Here is a 14769-nt window from a genome sequence, read left to right on the forward strand (position 1 = left end):
CTGCCAAAACAACGTGTGGCTATAGCAACACAAACTTCCACAATGACCACAACTGGCAGCACATCTGCAGAGGACTTTCTCACTGTGCTCACAGCACACGGGCTGAGAAGCACGGGCTGGTGGGCCACCCTGCAGCCTCCTGTCCCTACAGTGCCTCATCTACACAGGTCTCTAATCTCCACTTCTGGCCTTGCCCTTCACCCCATTCCAATCTGTATTCCCAGCTTCCTGCCCAGTTCAGTTGGGTGCTTCCCAATCTCTACTCAAGCTGAGGACCAATGCTGGGCCTTTTCTCCTTTGCACCCCCAACCCCCAAGCACCAATTTTACCCAGTGTCTGGATGTTCCAGAACGTTCACATCTCATCTTCGTATCTCTCCAGAAAAAAAATGTCTTCTCCCTATTGATTCAGGGCTTGATCACATGTTGCTCTGACCAGTGGACTACAGCAGACAGCAGTCAGGCCACACCGGAGCAGAAGTTCCTAAAGGCATTCCAGGTGCTGCCAATCTCTCGGGCTCTGCTGCTCCTTCAGCCCAGGTCTCAGACTCACTGCAGCCAGGGGCAAAGTTACAGCCAACCCATAGCCCACATGTAGCATGAGCAAGAAATAAACATATGTCGTTGATATCTTGAACCTGTGTGCTATGAAACAAAGCTGACAGCGCAGTAATAACCATGACAGCTAACCCACATGGCAATTCCTATGTTCAGGCACTTCCAACCATCTTATATACACTGTCATTTAATGTTCAGGGGGAAAAAATCTATGGGTTATTATTATTCCTATTTTACAATCAAAATTTTGTTTAGAAAAAAAATTGATACAGAGAATAGGTGAATTTCCAGAATTACACAGCTAGTAAGTGGAAAAACCAGGATGCAGACTCAGTCCCTCTTCAGAATCCACACTCTTACCTACTGCCCTTGTCATGCATCCTCCCGGCTCAAGAACTTGCGATGGCTCCCTGTCACCCCCAGAAGACCATCAAAATGCCCTGTAACTTAGAAGTAAATGATCCAGTCTAACTCTTTCACTGTAAAGAAAAGGAATCCAAGGCCCAGGAAGACTCGCCCCAGACCAAATAACTCACTGGAGTCTGAGTCACACTTAGAATCCAGGTATTATGTCCACTAAGTGAATTCTGCCAGACTCCCCAAGCCCTGCAGAATCGCTTTCAAGCTCAGCTTCTGATTCAGCTGTATGAAGCTCCTCACTCTCTTCTCATAACGTTTACCCCCAGCCTAGGCCTTGTCCACGTAGCTCTCCTTGCCCATCCTGCTACCCCCTACTCCCCAGCAACCAGCACCTGGCCCACTCCAACCTCTGGGCCCAGAGAAGCCCCCCCCCCCCATTGCTTTGCCAGTGCTGGGTCCTCTCTGCTCTGAATTCCTCTTGACACCTGGGCTCTGGTTGGGTTTGCCCTTTGGCCACTCATAGTTTGTTTCCTGTGGGTGCACGTCGTCACCTAGATGGCAGGTTTCTTAATGCACTTTGCACAATTCAAAGAACACAGCAGATATATGGTTAATACCTGCTCTAGCCAAAACTCCAAATTTTCATTTTTCAGAGAGGGAGCCTGAGCGTGGAGAAAGAAACTCTGACCTGTAGATATTTACTACGTGCCAAGCTCACTCATGTGCCATATTCCAAGTATCCCCTGGATTAAGGCTTGACCAAGTTCATTACAAGAAGCACATGTTTATGATTAAGGTGGCACAGTTGTGAAATGGGAAACATCAAAACTCTGAGTCACTTTTATGTTCCCTCTGAGATGCTTTCAAACAATCTAATGTAAACAAAATGATTTTTCCCTTAATATGGCCATTTTTCTCTTCTCCATCATCAACTCAACACAACTGAGAGCATTTGCTTAATTACTGGCAGGTTCATTCTCTGCTCTTTCCAGACCCTCAGTCCTGTATTCGACTTGTGTCTGATTTCTCAACAGGCACAGCAAATCAAGCAATTGCAGGCATCTCAAACCCTTTGTGTAAAAAGCCAGGGATGACTGCACACCTACAGGACAGGGTGGTACCCTCAGGGCACAGCATGCCCCACAAGGATGTTTACAGATTTGCACTTTAGAATAACTAACTCAGCCCAGAGTCAGCTCTACTGGATGGTCTTTCTTCCTGTCCATCTTCACTGTTTGATTGGATGTCAAACTTACATACACATTTACATACCAAAGATATAAACTCTAGTGTACAAATACACACACACACCAGTTTCACCGGGAGTAAAAGGAAGAGGCAAAGCATGGGTGTGATTTTCTCAAGGAGCCAAGCAGCTCACCTGCTCTTGCTACTTGAATGTGAACTTAAATGTCACAATCCAGTGCAAGAACCTCGATATGCTGCAAACGTCTGTGAACCTCAGTTTACTCCTGGGGAAGCAAGGACGATGCGCCTGGCTGCCTTCCACACAGCACTGTTCTCAGAACAAGGTGATGGTGAAATTCATGCTGAAAGCTGGACTACAGCAAGAGCTCACAGGGTGAGCACCCACGAGGCCTGACTGTTAACAACAGAAACCATAATCCCCGTGGTGGAAACCTGGACTCCCCCCACCCCACGATGGAACAGGCCTACCCCTTTGGTGCTTCTGTGGGAGCTCAGAGCTTCTGCAGGCCAGGAAGCTATGTGCCTTTGTTTGCTGAGAGCCACACCCAGGATGTTCTTCTTGCTTAATGCTCAGTGGGCACAGAAACAGCTTCAGCTAAGTTAATCCCCGGCTGTGCCATTTATTTAAAAAAATAAAAGCCACAAATGAAACAGAGCTTCATCCATATTTCAAGCAGTCCACTGGTCCTTGGGGGCAGGAGCCAAGCGCCTGTGCCTTCCCCTCCTCCTCCTCCTTTCCCCTCCTCCTCTTCTACCAGGGGACTCCCAGCTGCATCTGGGAGAGCAAGTGCAAAGCCATCTCCCTCCCACTTGCCCTGGAGCCCAGCAAGTGCCAAGCACAGACCAGATGCTTGCCATTATTATTCACTCATCAAATGACTGCGTAGAACAGGCTGGGGTGCAGCACTTGGAAAGCCATATCGGCCTCTAAGGAAAGGTCCTGGTCCCTGTCACCACATGTGCATTATCAACCAAGACCCTCAGGCAATTGAAGGATCCTGAAGAAACCCCATCCAAATCTATCCTCTCAGGTTTGTTATTTTCTCCTTAAAACCACAAATCTCTCTGGCTAGGGAGGGCTATCCAGATGAACGTAAAACTAAAATTCTCAGCATCTCTCCTCCCCATGTTTATGGGAACCACGTCCTGAGGCTACTGGAAACAAACCTGAGGTTTTCCTTTACCCACATGTTGACTGTTTGCTTTGCATGAAGAACCAAAGCAGCAGGGAGCCAGGCAGCAAATCCAAAGCCCTGGCGGGCCAGGTGGACCCAAAGCACCTAAACACTCTGCTGCCTCCCCCCACCCGCAGCCCTTGATGCTCTTGGGTCTTGTTGGAGGAGGTACCCACTGTGGATATCAGAACATTGATGTGCAGAGAGGGGCCAGAGCAAAAGGCACACCCAGAGCCATCTGTTGCAAAAGGCTGGTCAGTTCATCTCAGCAGAGCCCACACAGGGGACCCGGCACAGCTGAGCCCAACTGTACAGACCCCCAGCCCAGGGCAGCATTCCCACACACCTGCCTCGAAGACCATCTGGTAAACTTCCACCTAGGGCAGAGGGACCCAAGGTTCCTGCTCATGGGTCCCTCCACCACCTCACCTCCACCACCTGCCAGTCCTCCTAGGATCAGGGGCAGACTTCCCAAAGCAGGCATCGCCTCGGAGGGACATTATGGTGCTTTCTTTGTGCTGCCTGGCCTGGGCCACACACTCCTTCCGGACTCAGACAACTAGTGTTTACAGATTGGCCCTAGGCCTCTAGGTCCCTAAGGCAGAGCATAGAGATGGATAGGTGTCCCAATCCCCTTTGACCAGGCAAGAACCTGAGCTGAGCCCCCTAGGGATTTCCCAACTCAAAGCTCAGCCCAGTCAGGCAGATGCGGGGTGTGCAGGGGAGGCCAAGGGTCCAGCCCCTCCCATCCTGTCCCCCTCCAAGGACTGCTGCTGGGATTCAATAAAACAGGGCTAGTCTACACTGGCAGCTGTGTAGGGAGTGACAGCCTCCTCCTGACCCAGAATTCTGCATAAATGGGCACCTTGGTCTCAGACCCTCAGCCTCGGGAGTCACCTGGGGGCTTCCACCAGGCCTAGAACCCCGCCCCTCGGCACCTGGCTGCTCGGCCTGCCACCCAAGGTCCACAGTGCTGGTGGTGCCCATCACTCTGCAATGGCCTCCTCAACTCTGAGGCCAGGCCAGGAGTGGGGTGGAGGCTCCAGCCCCTGACCGCTGAGCCCTTGGATCCCCATGGAGACAAAGCAGAGAGACCGGGGCTCCTTTGTTTCCGGCCACACCCAGGGACACAGTCTGCCGGCTCGGCCCACACTACCGTTCCCACCCTCCAGCAGCCCAGCCTCGGTGCGTTAACCCTTCCAGGGCCGCCTGTCCGCGTCCGCCGAGAGGTTATTTTTAGCGGCGGGGAGGGTGGGCGCGGGCTTCCATCATGGCGCTGTCTCGCGGCCCGGACTTCCACCCCATCATTACGGGAGGGGAGTGGGAAGCGGCGATGGCGATTTATCTTCCTCCTGGAGGCTGTGCGGTGCCAGGGCCGAAAGGTGCCGGGGCTGCGCGCGCCAGGCTCAGCGCACCTCCCACCCTGCGGAGCCAAGGGAGGGGGCTCGGACCCTGCGCCCCTCCCTCTTTTGTTCAGCTCCGCATCCCCCCCGTCACGCCATCCTCTGGCACATCCCGTAGGGGGAGGGGGCTGCACGCCCGCGGGGAAGGGACCCGAGGCTCCAGCCCCGCCCCGCCATGTGGGGCTCCCCCCTTATTGTCCCCAGAGGCTGGGGGGAGGGGGCTGCCTGGCCCAGGCCGGCCCCGCCCCACCCGTGGCGACGCAGGAAGCCTCGGGGGCGCCTCAGCCATACCCCCGTGGACCTGGACCTGGTGGCGACGATCCCCAAGCCACAAAGAACCTCAGCAGGGCGGGGCGGGGCGGGGGCGCTTACCGTGATGTGCGGAATGCTCTTCTTGCCCTGGTAAGACATGGCCCCTCCGGCGCCCTCGGCCTGGCCGCTGGACCTCCCTGCTATCTGACTCTCTGTCGGGCTCTTTCTCGGCCCCGCTACCCGCGGGCGCAGTGACAAAGGCCCGGGAGGGATGGAGAGAGGGACGGAGGCTCGGCGCCCGCGGATGCCCAAGCGCGGCTGCCCCGGCTGCTCGGCCCTCCGCCGCCGCCGCCGCCGCTCCCGCTGCCAACACGCCCGGCTCGGCGAGGAGGGCGGGAGGAGGAGGAGAGGCAGGGCGGGAGGAGGGGGCTGCAGACAGACAGCTCCTCCCGGCGGCGGGAGCCGAGCCCGATTCGCCCCTCTCGGCTCGAACCAGGAAGCGCTTCCCTTCCGATCCCCCTACTCCGCCCCCGCCCCCACCCGCCCAGCCCCGCCGACCCCCGCCCCGCACGCACGCCCTCGGCTGCGCCCCAGCCTCGCTCTCGCGAAGGGGAGGGTCTGGTTTTCAAGGTTCTTTTTAAGGCAAGAAACGGTCCTCAATGCACAGGCAGAGCCCGCGGGCAGCGCCACAGGTGTGTGGCACTGCATCTAGGGGTCTTGCCTGATCCTGTGTATAGGGAGGAAGCCGCGGGATAGGTGCCAGGACCCTCCCCAGCTCCAAGGAGCGTTCCTGGCCGCCAGGATCGCACCCAATGACCGACCCCCTCTGGCCACTCCTTCCGCAGCCTCTGTCAGTCCACCCTGCGCCACAGGCTAAATGGACCTAGCCCTTTTCCATCTCCAACTACAAGACTCTACTATAGCCATACCCTGTATATCCCCACCCTAGACAAAAGGCTACTCGTTTTCCCACCGCTTTTCAATGCATTCTGCCTAAAAGAACCTACCCTCCCCATTCCCATCCCTAAATCAGCTTTCCCTGAAGGCCCCTAAGGGCCACCCAGATGTAGCCACAGAAGAGAGACAAGGCCACAATTCATGGTTGACCTGCTGAAGGACAACAGCAACAGCTCTCTCAACACATAGAGGCCTGGTTTTGGGGCCACGAGGTCACTCCCAGACAGTGAGTGCTTGAAAGGTTAGGCCATTACACTAAGTTTTCCATAGCTCCTGGGGACAGGCTGGGGACAGGAGGAGAAATAGGATGCTCCTGCCTCTCAGTTGAGTGTTCAGCAGCCCAGGGGCCCAGGATCCAGATGTTGCTCAGGGGGAGGTGGGCAGGAAGCTAGGACATAACTTGATGAACTTCATAATAAAGGAGAAAAGATGGAGGAGGAAACAAAAGGGAGACTCAGCAAGCCCTTCCTGCATTGGAAGGTTTGTGCCCCACACCACCAGGCAGGACAAAGCACCAACCTTCCTCCACTTTTGCTCATTTTCTGCCTGCGAAACCCAAACAGGCCCTGGAAGACACATCTTCTCTACTTTCCAGTTGCCACCCAGAGAGAGGTAGGCTAGGTTTGGTAAAGACTCTCAGTTTGGGGGCTTTGGCTGGGGCCAGGAGTCTTGATCTCCACACCATTGAGGTCAATTCCTAGTCCAGTTCCTGGGTCCACAGCAGGAGATCAGAGATTGGGCCTTAAAATGAGGGTGGGGCCCTAGGTTCACAGAGGAGAACAAAAGTATTCCAAGAACACAGCCCACGATTTTCCCATTTCATAAATGGGAATTGAGGCTTAAGGGATAAAGCTAGCAAAGGTCTCTAAGGTCAAGGGCATTAAAACATGGCTTAGTCAAAATTGAACCCAGGCTGTTAACTGGAGTTTATCATTGTTGAGTTTGAGGAACTGTAGTTTTACTTTCTTATGCTACATTCAGAGTATTAGATGCACTGAGTATCTACCTATCATATCTGGGTAAGTATTTCTTGTAGGAAGAAGCAAGTGAAAAAACTGGGTTTTAGTAACATTACAGAATACAAAATTATAAATAGGGTGAAATTCAACTCTACTAGGAAGGAACTCTACAGGATATGAATCTCTAAATCTTAAATAATTCTTAAATAATCTCATGTGCGATATGAGGATACTCGGATGCGGCTCTAGGTCCAGGTGCAACGCATTGGCTGCAGAGCTGGGTCTGAAAGCCGGGCTCCTGCACACCAGGTCTAGGTGTCCCTGTGCTGCTGCTGCAGCCTGGGTCTGAGCTGGGTTCTAAGTTCTCACTAATGACCCGAAACTGCGGGTGGGGGCCGCCCCCCTTCCTCAGATTCCAGTGTTTCCTTCCTCAGAGCTAAGTCCTAGGTTCTGGCACCGGACATTCGGTAAGGGTCAGTCTGGAGATCAGAGTGCGAATGCTGCGGAGATGGGGACAGGACCACGTGCGAATCAGGGGGCGGAGCCCCTGCTCCAGGCTGGCCAAACAGATGCTGCTCCCAAGCAGACTTCGCGGGTACCAAGCGCCGCAGCCACTCAGCCTCTAGCAGAGGCAAATGTTGCGCCTGCGCCACGGAAACCCCACCTCCCTCCCAGGAAAGCGCCGGTGGGCGGGGGAGGGGTCCCAGCACCGACTGCAAAGCGCAGAAGCAACGAGGCCCGCCCCGGAACCCCGGCCTTCAGTAACCCAAGCCCTGCGGTCGCCGTTTCCGCAGGAATTTAAATGCGCCCCCGAGGGAGACATACTCCCTCCACTACTCAGACCCGACCCTTTAGGGCTTTTAGAGCCCTTCTGTCCTGTTCCCAAAAACTAGGAGAAAGGGCAAAGGGGACTGGAGCGGAGAGGGGGGAGAAACTGGGAGAGGTGACGAGACCCGAGTTCCCAGTCGCCAGGGCGCGGCGGCCCCGCGGCCCGGGCAGAACCCAGGGCTTGCTGGCGTGGCGCCTCGGGACAGCTCCCGGCCGAGCACAAAGCGCCCTCGCCTCCCCGGCACTCCACACTCCCTCCCTGGAGGGAGCTGAGAGTCGGCCGCCCGCCTCTCCCAGAAGGAGGCGCCCAGGTGAAAGAGGGCCAAGTTCTCCGGCTAGTTCCCTCGCGCTGGCCCCGGCTTCCCCGTCTCCGGGTGGAGCTGGAGAGCCTGCATCCCAAGCAAGGCCGGCCCGCAGGAAAAGGGGCCGGCAGGGCCAGATAAAGACGGGGTGGGGAGGAGGAGACGGGACTCCCGACGTCTCCCTCCCGCACCCCACCCCCCACACTCTCTCGCTTAGACCTTCCCCGCGGATTCAGGACCGCGGAGAGCTCTCAAGCTAATGAATGGGCGGTCCCACAGGGATGTGGACCAGAGCGACACCAGCCACAGGCTGGCCCCGCTCTAATTACTCCAGGAAGCCCCCCCAGATTGCCGTCCGGATCAGTCTCTGCCTCTGAGTTCCCTTTATGCCTCTCATAGCGCTGGAAGGGGCAGGGTTAATTAAAATAATAATAAAACTCCACAAACACTTCACATATACACACTCACTATCTGTGACATTGATTGATTTAATTCTCACGATAAACCTGTCACTCAAGCCAGCCTGGGAACTTCTGGAGGGTGGGGCCGGTTGCTAAGCGGGGAACCCAGCAGATTCAGGCACTGAGTTCTGTCTGGACCAAGCCGACAGCTGGGGGATCTTTCTTCTGTTTTCCAGGCACTGGATCTAAGCCTCATCCGTCCATCCATCCCAAGGGCTGTGCGATCCACACACCCTTCTTCCCCCAGTTCCCTGGCGGCTTCCCGCTTAGCCGGTATCCCTTGAAGGCAGCGGCTGCTTCGGGAAGGATTTTCCAGTTCTAACTACCCGACGATCTTAGACCTTAACTAAACCCTCACCCCAGAAACCAGGAGGGAAGCACTCGCGAAGGCCCTTTCCCGTTGAGGCCATGTGGCCAGGGCGATTCGCGTAACCTCCACGGGTGCAGGGGCACAGTAAGTGTTCCGCAATTACTGAGTGAGCAAATATATGGATGGAAGAACACGGAAGGGCGCTTTCCTCCTCTGCACAGAACACGGACGAGGAGCTCTGGGTTAACTCATCCCGGAGGTTCCTTTGCGACTCAAGTGTCCATGCGGCTGCTTTACCTAACTTACTTCTCCTCTCAGAACCTCGCTTTTCCTTTCTGCAGAAGAGGAGCCTGGACGGCCCTCGGAGGTCCCTTAGGAGTCTCATGGACTATGCTGGCCAACCCGGCACGAGTCGCACAACCTCTCTGAACCTCTTGTATGATGAGGTGGGGGAGGGGCCGTTCCGTAGCTTTTCCCAGCCTGGTGGCAGCGGCCCCAGCCCAGGGTCCCCGAGGGCCCCGCCCCCCACGTCCGGTCCACGCGCTCCCCGAGGGTACCTGGCTATTGTCCCGGCCGAGTGGCAGGTCGCGGGGCGCAGGGCAACGAATGCTCAGGGCCGGCGGTCGCTCGTCGCGCTCGCCTGGTGAGCTGACGGCCGAGCCCGAGGGCTCGCTCACGTCGCTGGCCGTGTCCTCGCTGCCGCCCGGCCCCGGCAGGCCGACCACGTCGGGCCGGCCAGCACTGCGCGGCGTGCGAGCCGAGCCGCGGCGGCCCACGCTGTACGCGTCGAAGTCGATGGTCTTGTTCTCGTAGGCGCCCTCCACGGCCGCGAACATGCCGCCGTACTTCTGGCGCGGGGTCTGCGCCGCGCTGCCCGGCCGCGCCAGGTACACGGGCAGGTCATCCTCCGTGTTCCACGCGCGCCGCCGGTCCGCCATACCCGTCCAAGGCCGGCCGCCCGCCGCCCGCGGCCCGACCCTCCTCCGTGCGCCTCGCTCCGCGCCTCGGTGCGGGCCCGCGGCTGCCCAGGCGCGACTGCAGCCCGGGGAGGGCGGGGCGCGCGGGGCGGGGCGCGCGGCGGGGCGGGCCGGGGCTGGGGCGGGCCGGGGCGGGGCCTCCAGGCGGCTGCAGGCAGCTCAACCACCAGCTACAAAGGACCAGGGGGCGGGGACCGCGGCTGGGGCGTGCAGGGATGGTGACGTGCAGGAGCCGCAGCACCGAGGGCGGGCGGCCGAACCGCAATGCCCTCGACGCACCCCCACTCCCCGCCCCCAGGCGGAGCGCAGGGCGCGAGCGGAAGGAGAAGTGTAGAGCATGCACACACACACACACACACACACACACACACACACTCTAGAGGCACACATAGGTTCTTACCCGTACACCAGACAATTACACCACATTACCCCAAACACGTGAGAGATGTACAACATGCTGGTACACACAAGTCAATTTTACGCACGCTCCGTCCCAGACACCCAGGCTCGTTCACGCACACCGTAGACAATTTTGCACACATACACATATATGATTGGACACAATCCAAGCATTCTCTCTCTCTTTCTCTCTCTCTCTCTCTCTCTCTCTCTCTCTCTCTCTCTCTCTCACACACACACACACACACACACAACCAGAAATTCTTATTGTCAAATAACCCTATGCATCCGCTCCATAGTACTGAAATTAATTGCCCAGCCCGGGAGACACACGTTGGACACACCATTCATCCACTCAGCACTACTGTACTGATTGCCTGATAACACCTGGCACTGCCATGGGCTCTGGGGACAGGGCCAACAGAAGCCCCTGCCCACCGGGAGCTGACCTTCTAAGGAAGATGTACCCTGCAGTGGTAAGGGCGGAGGATGGTACCGCGGGGCAAGAGGGACAGGCCAGTAGCTCACTCCTGCAGACAGCAGGACAAAGACCTTCTCACACCTAAGCCAATGACTCACGCTGGGACTGGATGCACACTCCAGTGACATAGTATGACAAAGAGATTTTCCACCAGTACCAAAGGCCAAGGCGACTCCACACATGGCTCAGACTCCCGGCAGAACGCCCACACACATCCACACCAGAAATAAATCGGAAGCTTAAATAGAAACACTCTAGAGAGGAACACACAAAGAAATAGATCACCACACACATGCACCTGCTGTCGCCCAGACAGTCAAACACCCCCATCCAGGAGCACCTCCCGCCGTTTAGGGTACAGTCACCCTTGCTGTGCCTGGAACTTGCAGCTTGAGGTCCCTGGGTTCCTCTAACTTGGGCCATGGAGGGAATGGGGGTGTGGGGTGTACTCTGCTGGGTGTTCCCTGGCCTTTCTCAGGGGCCAGGCCATGTGTGCTTCCTTAGGCAGTTCCCTCATTTCTCCATGATATTCAAGCCGGGGACCATGAGTAGTCCCAGCAGAGACCCAGCCCTCCCAACTGTACTTCCTGAATGGAGAATCCACAGCTGCCCACCCTTTCACAGCAAGTCCAGACATGCAGAGTGGAAGACAGAGTGGGGACTGCCGTGATGACAGCATCCCCTCCAGAGGTCCTTGTTTCCTTCTGTGCTGGGAGCTGTCCTTTCAGCACCAAGCCAGAGGGGTTCAAGGGTTGTTTCTGTGACTGTTGAGACCTATGGCGACTTTGGATCCATAGCCTCAGTTGACACCCCCCGCATTTACAGTTTCAACCTTAGAACAAGCCAGTCTGGGCTGCAAGGGATACCTTTCACTGCCCATGTGTTAGGAGAGATGCAGGGAGAAGCGGATGCTGAGCCAGGCCTGGACGACGGACTCATCCACTATGTGAGTATTTAGCAAATTTTTTTTTCTTTTTAAACTTTTTTATTATTTATTAATGTATTTATTGGAGGTATTTAGGATCAAACTCAGGGCCTTGTGCATGCTAGGCAAGTGCTCTGCTGCTGAACTACATCCCCATCCCTACAAGTCTGTTTCTGTATTTGAGCTCATCCCCTCAGACCGCAGAGCCTTCCAGGGACCATGAGTAGTCCCAGCAGAGACAGGGACGTGTCAGGCAACAGCAGGAAGAGGACGAGAGGCCAGTTCAGCTCCATGGTGCACTTGGTGTAGGCATACAAAACACAAAAGAGGTCTTAAAAAAAAAAAGCCTAAGTTGTAAAAAGAACATTTGCAGAAAACTAAGAAAAGAGAATGTCTTTGTGACCAGCTATATACTGCTGTTAGTGAGTCTGCCAAGCAAGTCATGAATTACCCTGTGCATTTTAGATGTAAGGAAAGAAGTTCAGAGAAGTTAAGCAAGCTGCCTAAGGTTGCATGGTGACGAGTGAGAGAAATCCAGGCAGCTGGATTCTAGAAGGTCTGCTTTTTATGTTGCTTTCAAATCAGTACGTCAGGGATTGTGATCAGCTCCAAGACGGCCACCTCATCCCTGGAACCCGTGTGTATTAATTCACATGGCAAGTGGGGACGTTTTGTGGGCTTTAATAAGAACTCGGGGAGATTATCCTGGATTATATGGATGGAGCCGAGGGAGAGACGGGCTCTGTTAAAACGGGAGAGGGAGCAAGCAGAGCCGCGCGAGAAGATGCTCGCGCAGAGGTCGGAGTTAGAGAGTCGAAGAAGCTACGCTGCTGGCTCTGAGGATGAAGGAAGGGGCTGCCAGGTGGAGCTGGGAGGGCGAGGACGTGGGTTCCCCCTGGAGCCTCCCCAAGGAACAGGGCCCCACCAACCCCTGACTTAGCCTGGCAAGACCCATTTCAGACTTGTGACCTCATCTGTGAGATGATGGGTGAGTGTTGCTTTTAGGCATTAGGTGGATGGATGGCATCTGTCAGGGCAGCAAGGAAATTAATGCAGGGATGTGACAGATCCTGCAGGGAATCCCCTCACGGTCTGTGCAAAGTGGATTCCCCTAGAGAGAAGATACTGCATTCCCCGCCAAGACCAAGAGAGTCCTGGATCCGTTGCCTTTTTGTGTCACATCAGGGCTCCCCAACACTGTGGGAACCGCTCATCCATCAAACATTCAGAAGGAAAAAAAAAAAACTCTGTGAAAAGCATACATTTTAATGTACAAAATTACACAAAGTATACATTTAACTAACATAGAAAAATACATCTGGGTAACAAGGGGGAATCCTGGCCTGCTTCACACAAGATGGAGCAATTGTTACAAATCTTGAAAACCTGGAAGGGAGAGATGAGCCCAAGTCCCAGGGATCAGGAATCTGAGAAGCAGCTCCTGGTGGCTGGCTCTGTCACATCCCTGCTGGCAGGCATGACGGGACACCCACTGGCCCAGCACCCGAGGAGGGTCCTGCTGAAGAGCATCCAAAAGGGGGTCTGCTCCTGGTGCTGGACCACCCGGTGAGCAGCACACCCCACCGTGGGGGGCTTATCCCGCCATCATCTAGGAGTCCTTGCACGTCCACGCAGCCACAAGGGGTGGACTTTCTGTGCATTTTGGATCCAGTGTAAAAACACACACTTTCCAAACTGATGTTGTGCTTCACAGATTTCCTGGGATCTCTGCCCAGGATTCAACTAGGAAAGAGTAAGGAGGCCCTGGAGGATCTGCCAAAATGAACCCACAAATCTTACTCATGAGCTCTGCCAGTGATCCACTGGCTCTTCCCTGCCTGACCATCGAAAAGCAGGCGGTGAAAACCTGCGCTGTGGAAGAGATGGACGTGGTCCCCAGCTCGGGGTGGTGGTAGATGCTCCAGCATCCCTCTGAGAGGCATCTGCGGAGCCTGCTGTCATGGGGAAGAGGTAGGGCTCCTGGTGTCCTCTAACATGCTCTGAGTGCATAACAACCATGCGCTCCCCCCAGGATCCTACACCCCCCGGCCCTGTTCCTGCAGAGGAGCTGGGGACACAAGCACCATGCCCAAGCCTGCATGGCTGCTTGGCACATCCAGAGTTCAAACCCAGAGTACCTCCCCAGCCCCAGAGCTCACCCCTCCTCTGTTAGGGACAGACTTTGTCCTTGTCCCCATGAGAAGCTGTCCCATCACTGGACAGGCAGCATTCTCCCCATCACTTCAGTGTCCTGCTTACAAACACTGTGTCATAGCACGTTCAAACACATTGACACAGAGTTGAAATTAAGTCTTCAGCTACTTTAACAATCTCAGTCATTTGTCTTTCCTTCCCTTTTTCTACCATCAGATAAAGGTGCTATCGGTCTGTGCCTTATCACAGCCGTGGCCACAGTGTCAGTTCATGACTCTTCACTGCACGGACACCAGGCATGGAGCGATCATGGGAAAGATCAAATGGGATAAAAGGAAATGCAATTCTCCACCCCAGCTCTGAGGGCTTATTGAAAGCAGTTTTAGGTCCTGCGTATGGATTCTCTTCCTCTAGAAATTCTCCTGACACAGGGAAGAGGACTAAATATATCAGCAAACCCCAGGGGTTTCCTTTCTCATTTTTCCTTAAGGCACCAGAGAATTTCAAAGAGTTTATTTCAAAACTAAGAAGGAATAAAGTTGGCCGCTGGTGCGCAGGCTGAATGGAGACCTTGTCCTGTTTGCTTATTCCATTGATATAACCGCTCACCAAATCCAGGTCGGAAGAGGTTAGGGTATGGCAGCTACCCCCAGGAGGCTCTCTTGGTGTCTCTATCACAACATCCGCTGCAGTGTCTGGTCTTTATCTGGATTTCCAGATATTGTGCAGTGACCAGCCATCCAGAGCCCAGCCCCAGAGCTGCCCTGTGAAGCCAAGTACCACCACGTGTCCTGAAATCCATTTCCATAGGGATTATCCTCCGCTTAAAAGGCCCTCTAAGGGCACAGTCACAAAGCCGACTCACGGCCAGAAATACTCCAAAGATGAGAAACTTCTCCCGCCAACTCTGAGAACACATTTTTTTTTCCCCAGCGAGGAGTAAAAATGAACAAGAGTCTAACACCAGAGAAACCCGCAGTGGCATCTCGGAATTTAATTAGCCGAGGGGATGGGAGAATTGCAAAGGACTGTGGGGCCATGGTCTGATGGTTCTGTCCCT

General features: G+C 55.2%; 1 protein-coding gene across 1 annotated transcript in view; it reads right to left on the reverse strand.

Moving 5' to 3' along the window:
* Crmp1 (collapsin response mediator protein 1) overlaps positions 1 to 9711 on the reverse strand; it is a 55278-nt gene extending 45567 nt beyond the window's left edge. The window contains exon 1 of the mRNA XM_026395269.2: positions 9331 to 9711. Within this exon, the coding sequence (XP_026251054.2) occupies positions 9331 to 9711 (381 nt within the window). The remainder of the gene's footprint in view (positions 1 to 9330) is intronic.
* Between the last annotated feature and the right edge of the window lie 5058 nt (positions 9712 to 14769).

Source organism: Urocitellus parryii, chromosome 10 (genome assembly GCF_045843805.1).
Source record: "Urocitellus parryii isolate mUroPar1 chromosome 10, mUroPar1.hap1, whole genome shotgun sequence".
In the NCBI taxonomy this organism is placed as follows: Eukaryota; Metazoa; Chordata; class Mammalia; order Rodentia; family Sciuridae; genus Urocitellus; species Urocitellus parryii.